The sequence below is a fragment of the Rhinoderma darwinii genome, chromosome 11 (assembly GCF_050947455.1).
Source record: "Rhinoderma darwinii isolate aRhiDar2 chromosome 11, aRhiDar2.hap1, whole genome shotgun sequence".
NCBI classification, from domain to species: domain Eukaryota; kingdom Metazoa; phylum Chordata; class Amphibia; order Anura; family Rhinodermatidae; genus Rhinoderma; species Rhinoderma darwinii.
The window spans coordinates 44,045,667-44,057,646 of NC_134697.1; the positions used below are offsets into that span (position 1 = coordinate 44,045,667).

Consider the following 11,980-nt stretch of genomic DNA (forward strand, 5'->3'; position numbering starts at 1 on the left):
AGGACCTAAACTTTGGAATCCCTTTCAAGCCATGTCAAACCACGAGAGATTAACTAAAACCTCATATCACATGTCCATGCATTGGTCCAAAAGGCCAGAAGTGTGTGAGAGTGTAGGCTAAGGAAATGTGTGCCAAACCTTCTGTTGGGTGGTCGAAAAGAATAATAAAACGAAACAAAACCATGAACTTTTTTTTTTTTATTAAGGGATTCGGACCAATCCCAAATTTTTGGCTAAAAAAATAACACACCAACATGGTGTAACGAAATCCAAACGAAAAACAGGATCACACAATATACGTGGCCAGGCCTGCACCACACACAACAGTGCCGTCCAGAAATATTGGCACCAACACACTCAGAGGTGTTGGTATAGTTGGGCTGGGGAGGCATATGCCTGCATTTCAGCACCACTATGCTGGACCTGGAGCTGGGTAGGTTGTTCCTGGCCAGCATAGTGGTGCTGATGTGGTGGCTGGAATGTGGGCCCCGCGAAGTGGGGAGCCATAGGGCGCATGTATGGATGCGGACGGGCCATATGGGGAACAGGGTGAAATTGGCCAGGCACCTGGGCCGTGGGTGGCGGCATGTAAGTATTTCGCCACTGCTCGATTGCCGTGAAACACGGATGGGGATTGTGTGGCGGTCTGCAAGCGTCGATCAATGTGACGATCGACGCCTGCAGACGGCCCATAAGGTCCATCGGCACCAGGCGTAGGAGGGGCACAATGCTGCGGCCAAAGGCATCATTGCCATCCTCCTCTGCGGCTCGCCTCAAATACTCGAGTACCCGCGTATCCACCTGGGCAGATGTGGAGGGCTGTGGGGCACGAAGACGCCGACTGCGGGCTCGCACGGGCCGCTCCTGGGCTGGAGAGCCAACCGGCCGTTCTGACTGGCCTGGTGCGGGCTCCTGGGGTGTCGGCTCGGGGCTGGGTGGCAGGATATTGGGAGCAGGGGCTTCGGCCACAGACTCCCCCACGTCAGTCTCCTCTGCTGTATCCTCCAAATTGTCGGTGGTTCTACAAGGAGGCAAAAAATTATGAGTACAAAATCTAACAATGCCCACAACAACACGTTGACAGACAGGACCTGGACAAACACACAGTACACTCATGCAACGACATAAATGCTTACGTGCGCATATCCATGATGTCCTTCAGGAACATCAGCTGTTTCGTATAAATGTAGGGCCGTTTGCGAGATGCCCCATCTCCGCTGCGTCCCTTGTCACCCATCTCTCGCCTGAATTGATCACGGCAGCTCCGCCACCGTGTCTTGATATCTTGGACTGGTGTATGTAACAAAAACAAAACACGCCATCAGAACTATCACCTCTCACTACAAAATGAAGGGCCCTGCAATGGCAATGCGGTGGGACGTGCGAAGCACCTGCTCCACCAAAGTTTCTCGTGCTCATGTGCGCAATACACATACAGGGCCCAGGTTTTCTATAGGCATGACAGGCATTGACAGAAAATGCAAGGTACTCACCCAACCGAGTGCGGTCACGGGTTCGGCCTGTCTCCCACTCTTGCCCAAAGAGGTTTTTGGCCACCAACTCCCATGCGTCCTCCTTCACCGTCCTGTTGTGATACTCCTCACATCTGTTATCCCATATTGCTGGATGCTCCTGGATAAAAAGAATGAGGCGCTCCACATCCATCCCGCGCGGCATGGCTGTAGTATGTGGCTGTGAAACACTCCAAAATATCCCCAGACAACTCTCCTGGCACTGGCTAGTCTTGCCCCCTCGCACTTGAAAGGCAGGCACTTCCTGGTTTGGAGAAGCTTTGTGTAGCTTTATAGACTAATTAGAATGGACATAACAGCTCTTGCGTGTTTTTCGCGCATGCAACGCAGGACCGTCCGTGTGGCATGCGTTGTTTTCACGCACCCATTGAAGTCAATGGGTGCGTGTTGCGTGAAAAACGCAAGATTATAGAACATGTCGTGAGTTTTACGCAACGCACTCACGCAGCGCAAAATACACGCATCGTCTAAACAGCCCCATAGACTATTATAGGTGCGTACGACACGCGTGAAAAGCACGCGCGTCGCACGCGCGTATAATACGCTCGTGTAAATGAGGCCTAAGTCCTAACTTGAATCCCATTGAGATGCTGTGACAAGACCTTAAACAGGCAGTTCATGCTTGAAAACCCTTCCATGTAGCTGAACTAAAATAATTCAGCAAAGGATAGTGGGCCAAAATTCCTCCAGAGCGATGTAAATGACTCATTGCAAGTTATCGCTAACATTTGATCGCAGTTGTTACCGCCAAGGGTGGCCAAACCAGTTATTAGATTTAGGGAGCAATTACTTTTTCACATAGTTGATAAAAGTAAAAAAAAAAAAAGATCCTCAATAAGTTTAATGATTGAATAAAAGCTGCATTTTGCATTTACCCGTGGTTGTTTATTTTATCTTAATATTAGTTGGATGATCTGAAACACTTAAATGTGAAAATTTAACATATATAGAAGAAATCTGGTGCGGGAAATACTTTTTCAAGACACTGTATGTGGACTATTCTGTATAAATATAATGAAAAAGTATAGGTTGTCTATATGAAATAATATAAATGATTTGAACGCAAAAACCCACAAAGCAGAAGTCACATAACATAAGAAGTGACTGAGCAAATGGAGACTTATGCTTAAAAATATTTATAAACTATTATTGTGAAATAGGTACCAGTTGATACTATTGCAAGATACAGAAATGAAGTGAGACTCAAAAAGTAAACATGCGTTTAGATAAAACATATTAGCAACTATTATTTGACATTTTTCTGAGCCCCATGACAACTCTTCCACCCTGTACCCTGAATGAGGCTATTTCGGCAGAAGATGCATGGATCTTTACAAACCCTATATAACTATATAGATAGAACATTTGCATAAACTTCTGAAACAAATCTGCTACGTGTGAACATATCCTTAGGAGGTCAAAATGTCCCTACTCTATATTCATAATCTCCTTTGGAAAAAGAGGTGGTTATAACACCAATAGTATATATTTGCCTACAATTGTTGATTCCTGTGTTTTACTGACCAGTAGCAAAACTATAGGCGCATGTACAAATGTACTTCTTATACTATGCTGAATTGTGAATATACTTTTTCAGTCCACTAATATTAATTCTATTTTACTAACATGACTGGTTCTGTTTTATGTCATTGTTATTTTAGTTGTCACCCAGTGCATTTCTCCATTTTTGCTATGCAACAGCCCAGGCATATTCTACCTGATAGTGTACTACTCAAAAACCTACAACAGTCACAAGTGGAACTATACATCATGACCTCAGGTGACAATAAAAATGGGAAGCTTTGGTTTACATTAGATTGTCCCTTCTATTATCCATCTTTTTAATTTGGAAAAAGTTTCCATGTACTGAAAAACAACAAGATCAATACCCTAGCCTGTTTATTTGTATCCTTCTCTACTGTGACGTCATCTACATGCGTGATACTATAGGGGAAAATGGAGGCAGCACATTCGTGTACAGTATAAGTAACCCAAATTGCATATATACAGTGCATGTAGTGTGTAATAATTTGCATATTTTTGAAATGGTTTAAAACATTACTTGACATACTTCAAATCAATTTCACACTGAAGGTCAGAACCAGTCATTATACAGAAGTATACACAAGATAAAGCAAATTGTCAAAAATTAGACTATTTATAAAAAAATTAATCTGTATTTTTGGGATCACGTTCATCTGACGCTTTTACATTTGGATTGGGAGGAAAGAATTACATTTTGACAGATTTCTGGATTGCACAGTTCAATGTTTTTAAGTCTCTGTTCTGTCTTTACAATTCTCTACTTTTTCAGCTTCGCATTGATCTACAATGAATTGTGACCTAAGTCCTTAGGGCCCAACACAGTTTCAAAACTGACATAAAATTAATTTGCAGAAGTAAAATTGCTTGCCAATATGAATGCAAGTTTCAAGATGAAATTGTATGATTATTTTAAATGAACTTTCCAATATAAAGCAAGGATGTAACATTTTATATTGTAAACTCTGCTTATGCCAATGGCAATAACTGATTTTTTTGAGCTGGAAATTCAGCATTTGTCCAGACGTACAGAGCCCTGCTCGCCCCTAAAGTTTGAATTAACTACAAAGGGCTGTTCTAGAGATCCTACATTGACTTCTACTAGGCTACTGCAGAAGCTTAAGCTGGTCATGATAATGGAGAAGGGCAATTATAAGGCACTTGGGAGTTAGCATAAATAATCTAACTGTCAACTGCATTACTCAACCAGGGTCAATTTTATAGGCAATGGGGCATTGAGCTAGAAGTGAAGTAGCCCCTGCCCCACAATTGCCATTTTTAGACAGTTTTTGCTCATAATTTCAGCCCACATTTTACTATAATAGTGTCATATAGTGCCACATAGTAACCTCATATAGTATCCAAGGAATATTCAGTATCCCAATAATTTTCCCTGAAAGAGCTCACATAATACTGCCATATTAGTTCTCAAAAAAATACTATAATTTAATTTCTAAATAATATCAGCATACACCACACTAAATAATACTGGGTGGTAATAGTTTGCTCCTCAGGGGATACATAGGAAACCAGGGGCCCTGGGCTGTTGCCAAGTTTTACACCGCTTAGAACTGTTTCTATACACAATGACAATAAGCAGTGTTGTCACAAACCACCCAGGAGTTTGTACAGGAAATATTCCAGCTGTCCCTACTGGTGACTTCAGATATTGTGCTTATTAGGCTCTTTTCATTTAGCGGGCTCCATATAACATATATGCCGGGAAACACTCCCAGGGTATACATTAACCCCTTGGTGATATCCGCAAGGAGAATTAAGGAGCGGTCTTATGGCCAAAGCATGCTCCATACTCAGCAAGTGTTGTCTGTATGTTACAGTCGATACCTAACTGAGACAGGCAGAAACAGAGATAATAGTGACCGCGACTTTTAAGATGTATTGAACGGTTGAACAAAATTAAGATGTCAATTTTACCGCACAATAAATGTTTTAAATACGAAACCCAAGGTGGGATCGTTGTTTTTTGCCAAAATATTTTTTTTTTCAGTTTCCCAGTGTATTTTATAGTACACTAAATTATGCTAAAAATAACTACAACTCGTCCCACAATAAACAAGCCCTTAAATGGCTATGTCCATGGAAAAATAAAAACATTATGGGTTTTGGAAGGCATAGAGGAAAAATTTTTAATCAAAAATCGTCTGCGCCTCCAAAGGGCTAAATGGAGGCTGTGACGGATGCCCAATGGTGGCATCCACCAGCCATAGGCTATAATGTTATCCATTTAATGGATTTGTCATGAAAAGGGGCATGAGAGATCATGACATATCCGTTAAACGGATACCATTAAAGCCTATCGGTAACGGATGCTACTGTTGGACCTCCGTCACAGCCCCTGCTTAATGTGTTGATCGGGAAACTCTAGTTATATAATTTTCAATATATATATTAAGTGCAGGACTATTTTGCAATTTTTTTTGCTACTTTTTTTATGTGTACGCACCATTTGCAAAAAAAGGAATATGGCTTGTCAAAAGAGGATGGGGCCATTTGTGGCCTGATACATTTACTATAATTTACGTCAGAAAGTGGTGTAATTTATAGTAGAAATCTACAACAGCTCGGAGCTCTCATAAATTTCAGTTTCTGGCGCACGGACAGCACAAGATGTGACTAATTTATTAAGAGGTGTGCGCCTCTTAATAAGTAAGTTGCATGTTACTCCTGTGGCCGTCAGACTAAGATTGGCATATTAAATGCCCGTTTGAGTACATCTGGGCCATAACGCGGAAATTCAGACAATACCATACTTTTATAACAGAGGCAGGCAAAGCTCCTGTATCACTACAGCCTTAATCCTATTAGTATGACAATACTTTCCCTACCAATAAAAACCTTCCCAAGAGAAGCTTTCTTCATGATGTGTCAGCTGAACATGTATCTGGGAGTTTGCAATAGAAGGTTTGGGGCTAATTGGATTTCTGTTTTTTTTCTTGATTAATTTCATTCACTTATTTCCTCTGTGTATTTACATGGGCCTCCATTCTTGTCAATTACACAGCATTCTTCCACAGTTAATTCCCTAAGAGAGAGCTGCCATTTTGTAACTAGTTGTTGTGTTTGTAAAAAAGGTTATTTGTGCCAACTAAAGAAACAAAACAAAAAGAACCTCTGTGCAGTCTGATCCTGAAGACATGAAATACTCTTCTGCGTTTTGCTAAACTACTGCTCAGCATCGTAGAGAAGTCTGTGGCCAGTGCAGGTCACAGCATGTGATGTTAAGTATCTCTATGAAGGGAAAAAAATATTCACAATTTAAATAAATATTTCAGCCAATAACAATTATGGATAGGTGATAAATGTTATTGTGTACCTACCTGCTTACTGCATTACTGACATGTCTTCTTCAGGCCTAAAGACCCAGTTGAAATTCTACACACACCAGTGGCTTTACACTAACCAGTCAACTGGTAAAATGAGGGCAAACTAGTAAAGACTTGACCATAGTAGAATTGATAGTTATTTGTACATGTTAAGGAAAGGTAAAAAGCAATGATATTGAATAGTTGTTTACAGGAAAAAGGTTAATTAAGCATTGACATTTAAAATATTCTCTAAAGGTGTTGTATAAAATCCTTTTTACTTTAACTAATTATGTAAATCAAATCTGACGTCACGTTTCCCTCTGGTTCTAATTAGGAACTGTAAACTGAAAACAAGAAAAAAAAATCCTTGAGATTCTGAATAGATGATTTTATTGACTTCAAAATTATCATTAGATGTGGCATAAACATCTAAACTAATGCAAGCACCAATATAAAAAAAAGAGCACAACAGTTGTTTGGAATAAATTAGTATCATTGCTTAAGTAGACAGTAAATGGGAGGTATTGATGTTTGAAGATAATTCTGAAAAACAATGATCTGTTTGTAGAATTCCTAAGAAAACCTGCTGGTAATATAAAGGAGCTCACAAGGCAATTCAAAAATGAAAAATAAATAGCCAACCATGTAATATATAGATGGGCCAAGTCCACCAGAGCAAGAGCTGCTCCTTTTTGAAGGACTCTCCACTGCCTTCTACATGGATGAGTGTGCCCAGAGAATGTCATGAAAAAATTCCCCAGACCATAACGCTGCCACCACCAGCTTGTGTTCTACCAGCAATGGTTGCAGGGTGTTTGTTCTCTGATGCAAACGTCAATCCATTCGATGAAGCAGAAAATGTGACTCATCAGAGAAGGCAACCCTTTGCCAATCATCAGTCGTCCAATTCCAATACTGCTGTGCAAATTGAAGTCATTTTTTCTGATGCACCTTTGTTAGCATAAGAGCAGTGACCATCTGTCTGCTTCGGAGCCTCATACGCAGTAGGGTTTGCTGAACTGTTGTTTTAGACACACGTCTGGTAGCCCCCTGGATGATTTTCACGGTGAGCTACTCTAATTCAGCGTGTCGTTCAGCCCCTGCGCACCTTCGTAGCCGACGTTCACCTCTCGAAACAATGGTATGGGGTGCTCCGCAGTTCCACGTCGGTTATTTCCAATGGTGTCATTTGTCCACTCTCGATACACTATTACCACAGCAGTACGCCAACATTTCACAAAACCGGCTGTTTGAGAAATACAGCCACCCTCAGCCCGAAAGACCAATAATCATCCCTCTTTCCAACTCTGATAAATCACCCCTTTTACCCATAGCAACAACAAGTGATATGTGTTCAGACAGCCTAACGCACATCTTATATACCCACCAAGCCTGCCCACGTCACATCACTTCCTTCATGGGCTACGTGCTGCCAACATCGAAAGTAGGAGGTGGTCATAATAATATGACTCGACTGTGTATAACAGCACTGTATAAATGCTTGACACAGTACTATACACCAATTTTTGGTGGCACTATTAGAGTTATGCAAAACAATGAGTGATGTCACTTCTGTGATGTCTATTTTAGAAGGCAGCGGCATGCTATCAGCACCAGGATTCATATTATTGAAGATTTGTGAATGATGTGATGAAGATTGGTGGTTCACAAATTAATGTAAAAATTGTATAGCTGCAGTAGCACTCACTCACAGCAATGGTCGCCTATGCCTGGCTAACTAACACACTGACACTGACTGACTCCTATCTCACTTTAAAATCTGTCTCTCTATCAAATTATTGTACATTTTACTATCTATTCTCCTCACTATAACACACTCACTAACAATAATAATCCACTTACTATCTGCAGCAGCAATTCCTAGTTGGGCTGTTTATAATGGTTGTGACTCATATGACCAGGAGCATAGCTAGGGAGGGGGGCAGGCGGGGCATGTTCCTCGGGTGCAACTAGGAGGGGAGGAAGGGGGGCGCTCCAGCGCCGCTACTGACGAGGTTCTGCTGGTACAGCTGCCGCCAGTGGCAGAACTACCGATATAGCAGCCATAGCGGCTGCTACAAGGCCCGCAACATGAGGGGGCCCATGCCACCCAGCTTATAATGTGCCCGGTGGCACAACCCCCCTCATTCTCAGAGGCGTCGCCTACAGCGGGCATCTGGGACCTTGGGTGACTGACACATTCAATTGTATCTGCGGATGCAGATACAATTGAACACTATGGCTAGCTAGCTCCCTGCTCTGCCATTCACTAAGGCACTTGGACAGGATCCCTGCACAAGCCGGCGCGATGACTTCAATGGATCACGTCCCCCTATGCAATGATGCTGCCTCGGAGGCTGTGGAGCTGCTCCGTTCATCGCTAGGGGGCTAGGTGAGTACAATTTTTTTTTATTTGTTTTGGGGCTGTGTGTCGCTATCTACAAAGGGGGCTGTGTGTCGTTATCTACAAGGGGGGGCTGTGTGGCTTTGTTTACAAGGGGGTGTGTGGCAGTATCTACTGCGGGTGTGTGGAAATATCTACAGGGGTCACTGTGGCACTATCTATAGAGGGCACTGTGGCACTATCTATAACAGGGTTCTCAAATTCAGCATTGTAAATGGGCCACACTTAGAAAAAAATTGAAGTTGACGGGCTGCATTACGTTTAAATGTAATAAAATACAAAATTATTGTTAATCAATTAGTTATTTGGACTACTATAACAATACCACATTACTATAATAATACTACTGTACATTACTATAATACTATTACATTACTATAAAAATAGCACTGGGTTTAAACTTAACGGAAATTTGCGATTTTACTCCATGTGCTTATTATAACAATCCAGTTTTCCAGTTTGTGTTGCTAAATGAAGTCTGGCTGCTCATTTGGCAGCGTTTGGCAGACACAAGAATATGAAGATTGGGCAGCCCCTTTTTAAATAGTGCCACAGTGCCCTCTGTAGATACTGCCACACACCTACCAGTAGATAATGCCACAGTGCCCTCTGTAAATAATACCAGAGTGCCCTCTGCAGCTAGTGCCACACCCACACACCCCCTATAAATAGTGACACACACCCCTCTGTAGATAGCCCATTGGGACTCCCTCTAGGAGTGGAATCACCAGCCAGAGAGTTGCCATCGCTTAGGCCCTCTGCTGGAGGAGCCCCTGATGTCACTTGGGGTGTGGCACTATCTAGATAAGAAGGCTGTTCATTATGTCACCATATAGTCTCATAGCCTAGTTATACAATCTGTTTTAGTCATCCACACTCTTTCATTAATGTTCTTTTAATTAATTGTTATATTAACTACCTTATATAATTATATTGCTTGTAAAATGTACAAATGGTTTTATGCTCCGGTTACATAAAAAATGTGAAAAAAAAATACACCTCATTGATAAGTAGAAAAAGCAAACATGATGAGGGGGAAAGGAGATATCAGGAAAGAAGTTGGGGGGGGGGCGCCAAAAAATATTTTCCTCGGGTGCAGGAGAACCTAGCTACACCTCTGCATGTGACTGTCATCCACTGAGTCATGAGTGACTCACACCTATATCCCTCATGATTATGATTAGCTGTGCTAGAGGAAGGGCTGCCTACAAAGCATTATTGGAAACCTGTTGGGCCAGGGTTGTTTGATCCTTCTTCTCTGTCTTCTTCTGATCTGTAAAATGGTGAAGGATGAATCCTAAAAATCTGGATTTTGGAACAAATTTGATTTGTGTGGAAATTATTCATTCATCTCTAGGTGTTATAATATCCCTTGTCGATGAGGTGTGGCCCTTCAAACTCTCATACTGTCTAATCAGTGTTAACCGTGTGGAACGGTTTAGGAACATGCCCAATTGACAACTGCTAATGCCTAGTCAATTTATTAGACAACCTTTGTGTAGTACAAAAATACTTCCCTACTCCCCCTTACTTTTTACTTACTTATATTTGGTAGGTGAATCACCGAAATAAAAACCTGATGGTTTACGCACCACATCTCTATTTTGATGTGCAGCGCAGTGTACAATCATAGCATTTGATGTAACTTGAGTAAGGGGTACTTGGCTTAGAAACATTCAAAAACCCTGATCTAGAGGATCCATGAGCAGATGACTGAAATTAAATCATAATGGACTTTTACGGAGCTAATTCCTTAATTTAAATCATCTTAAAATGATCCTATATAATTAATGTGTACTTTGGATATACTGGAGAAAAAGAATAATTGTATCTTAAATTTTCCTTCATGCTTACTTTTAATAACTACCTTCACCAGGAGCTATGCTGGAAATCATAAGTACATTAAATGCAGACTGCATTAGTAATTGTATAAATGATGTTCTATGTAAATTCATTATAAAGATATGAATTCCCACAGCATGGTAATTGTACCTACTGCCATAGTATGGCACACAAATTCTAAACTAACATTACAGAATTTAAATAGAGATTGGCTATCTGTTAGCATATTTAAAAGCAAATATAATTTTGCAACAAATGTAATTATATTGTATAAATAAATTATATAAAGAACAGTTCTAAATATCTGTGAGAGGAATACTAAGGTACATATGTAATTGAAGCTATACTATGTGCTTTTATATGATATCATTCATTTTTTGGTCCAAAAATGTTATCATACTGAATTTATTGGGTTTATATGGGTCTTATTGTCTGTATGCCTTTGAACAAACATTCTGGATCTTGAATTACTATATTTGATTACTTTATTGAGTTTTACTTCAACAGAAAGGTTACTGCTTACAAAAAATACCAAGATTTTAAAGGGATTATCCTTAATAATATGAGAAGATATATTAATTACTTAAATTGTTTCTTTTATTTGGAGAAAATTCTGGGGTACAAATAATAATAATAATTGGAAGTATAGTTTGTAATTGGATTGAGAATTGGCGCAAGGACCGTATCCAGAGAGTTGTGGTCAATAATTCCTACCCTGAATGGTCCCCGGTTATAAGTGGTGTACCCCAGGGTTCAGTGCTCGGACCACTATTATATAACTTATTTAATAATGATATAGAGGATGGGATTAATAGCACTATTTCTATATTTGCAGATGACACCAAGCTATGTAGTAATGTTCAGTCTGTGGAAGATGTTCGTGAATGGAAAGCTGATTTGGACATACTGGGTGTTTGGGCATCCACTTGGAAATGAGGTTTAATGTAGATAAATGTAAAGTTATGCATCTGTGTACGAACAACCTGCATGCATCATATGTCCTATGGGGAGCTATACTGGGAGAGTCACTTGTTGAGAAGGATCTGGGTGCACTTGTAGATCATAAACTAAATAACAGCATGCAATGTCAATCAGCTGCTTCAAAGGCCAGCAAAATATTGTTGTGTATTAAAAGAGGCCTGTGACTCGCGGGACAGGGATGTAATTTTACCACTTTACATAGCATTAGTGAGGCCTCATCTAGAATATGCAGTTCAGTTCTGGGCTCCAGTTCATAGAAAGGATGCCCTGGAGTTGGAAAAAATATAAAGAAGAGCAACAAAGCTAATAAGAGGCATGGAGAAAAGTTATGAGGAAAGATTAAAAGAATTAAA

The 11,980-nt window shown here is 40.6% G+C and overlaps 1 protein-coding gene across 1 annotated transcript; it reads right to left on the minus strand.

Annotated features, from left to right (window-relative positions):
- Window positions 1-240: 240 nt before the first annotated feature.
- On the minus strand, window positions 241-1,999 carry LOC142663821 (uncharacterized). The gene is made up of 2 exons (XM_075842647.1): window positions 1,137-1,999; window positions 241-1,021 (listed from the first exon to the last, which is right to left on the minus strand). The coding sequence occupies exons 1-2, from the start codon at window positions 1,235-1,237 to the stop codon at window positions 358-360; spliced, it is 765 nt and encodes a 254-aa protein (XP_075698762.1). The 5' UTR covers window positions 1,238-1,999; the 3' UTR covers window positions 241-357.
- Between the last annotated feature and the right edge of the window lie 9,981 nt (window positions 2,000-11,980).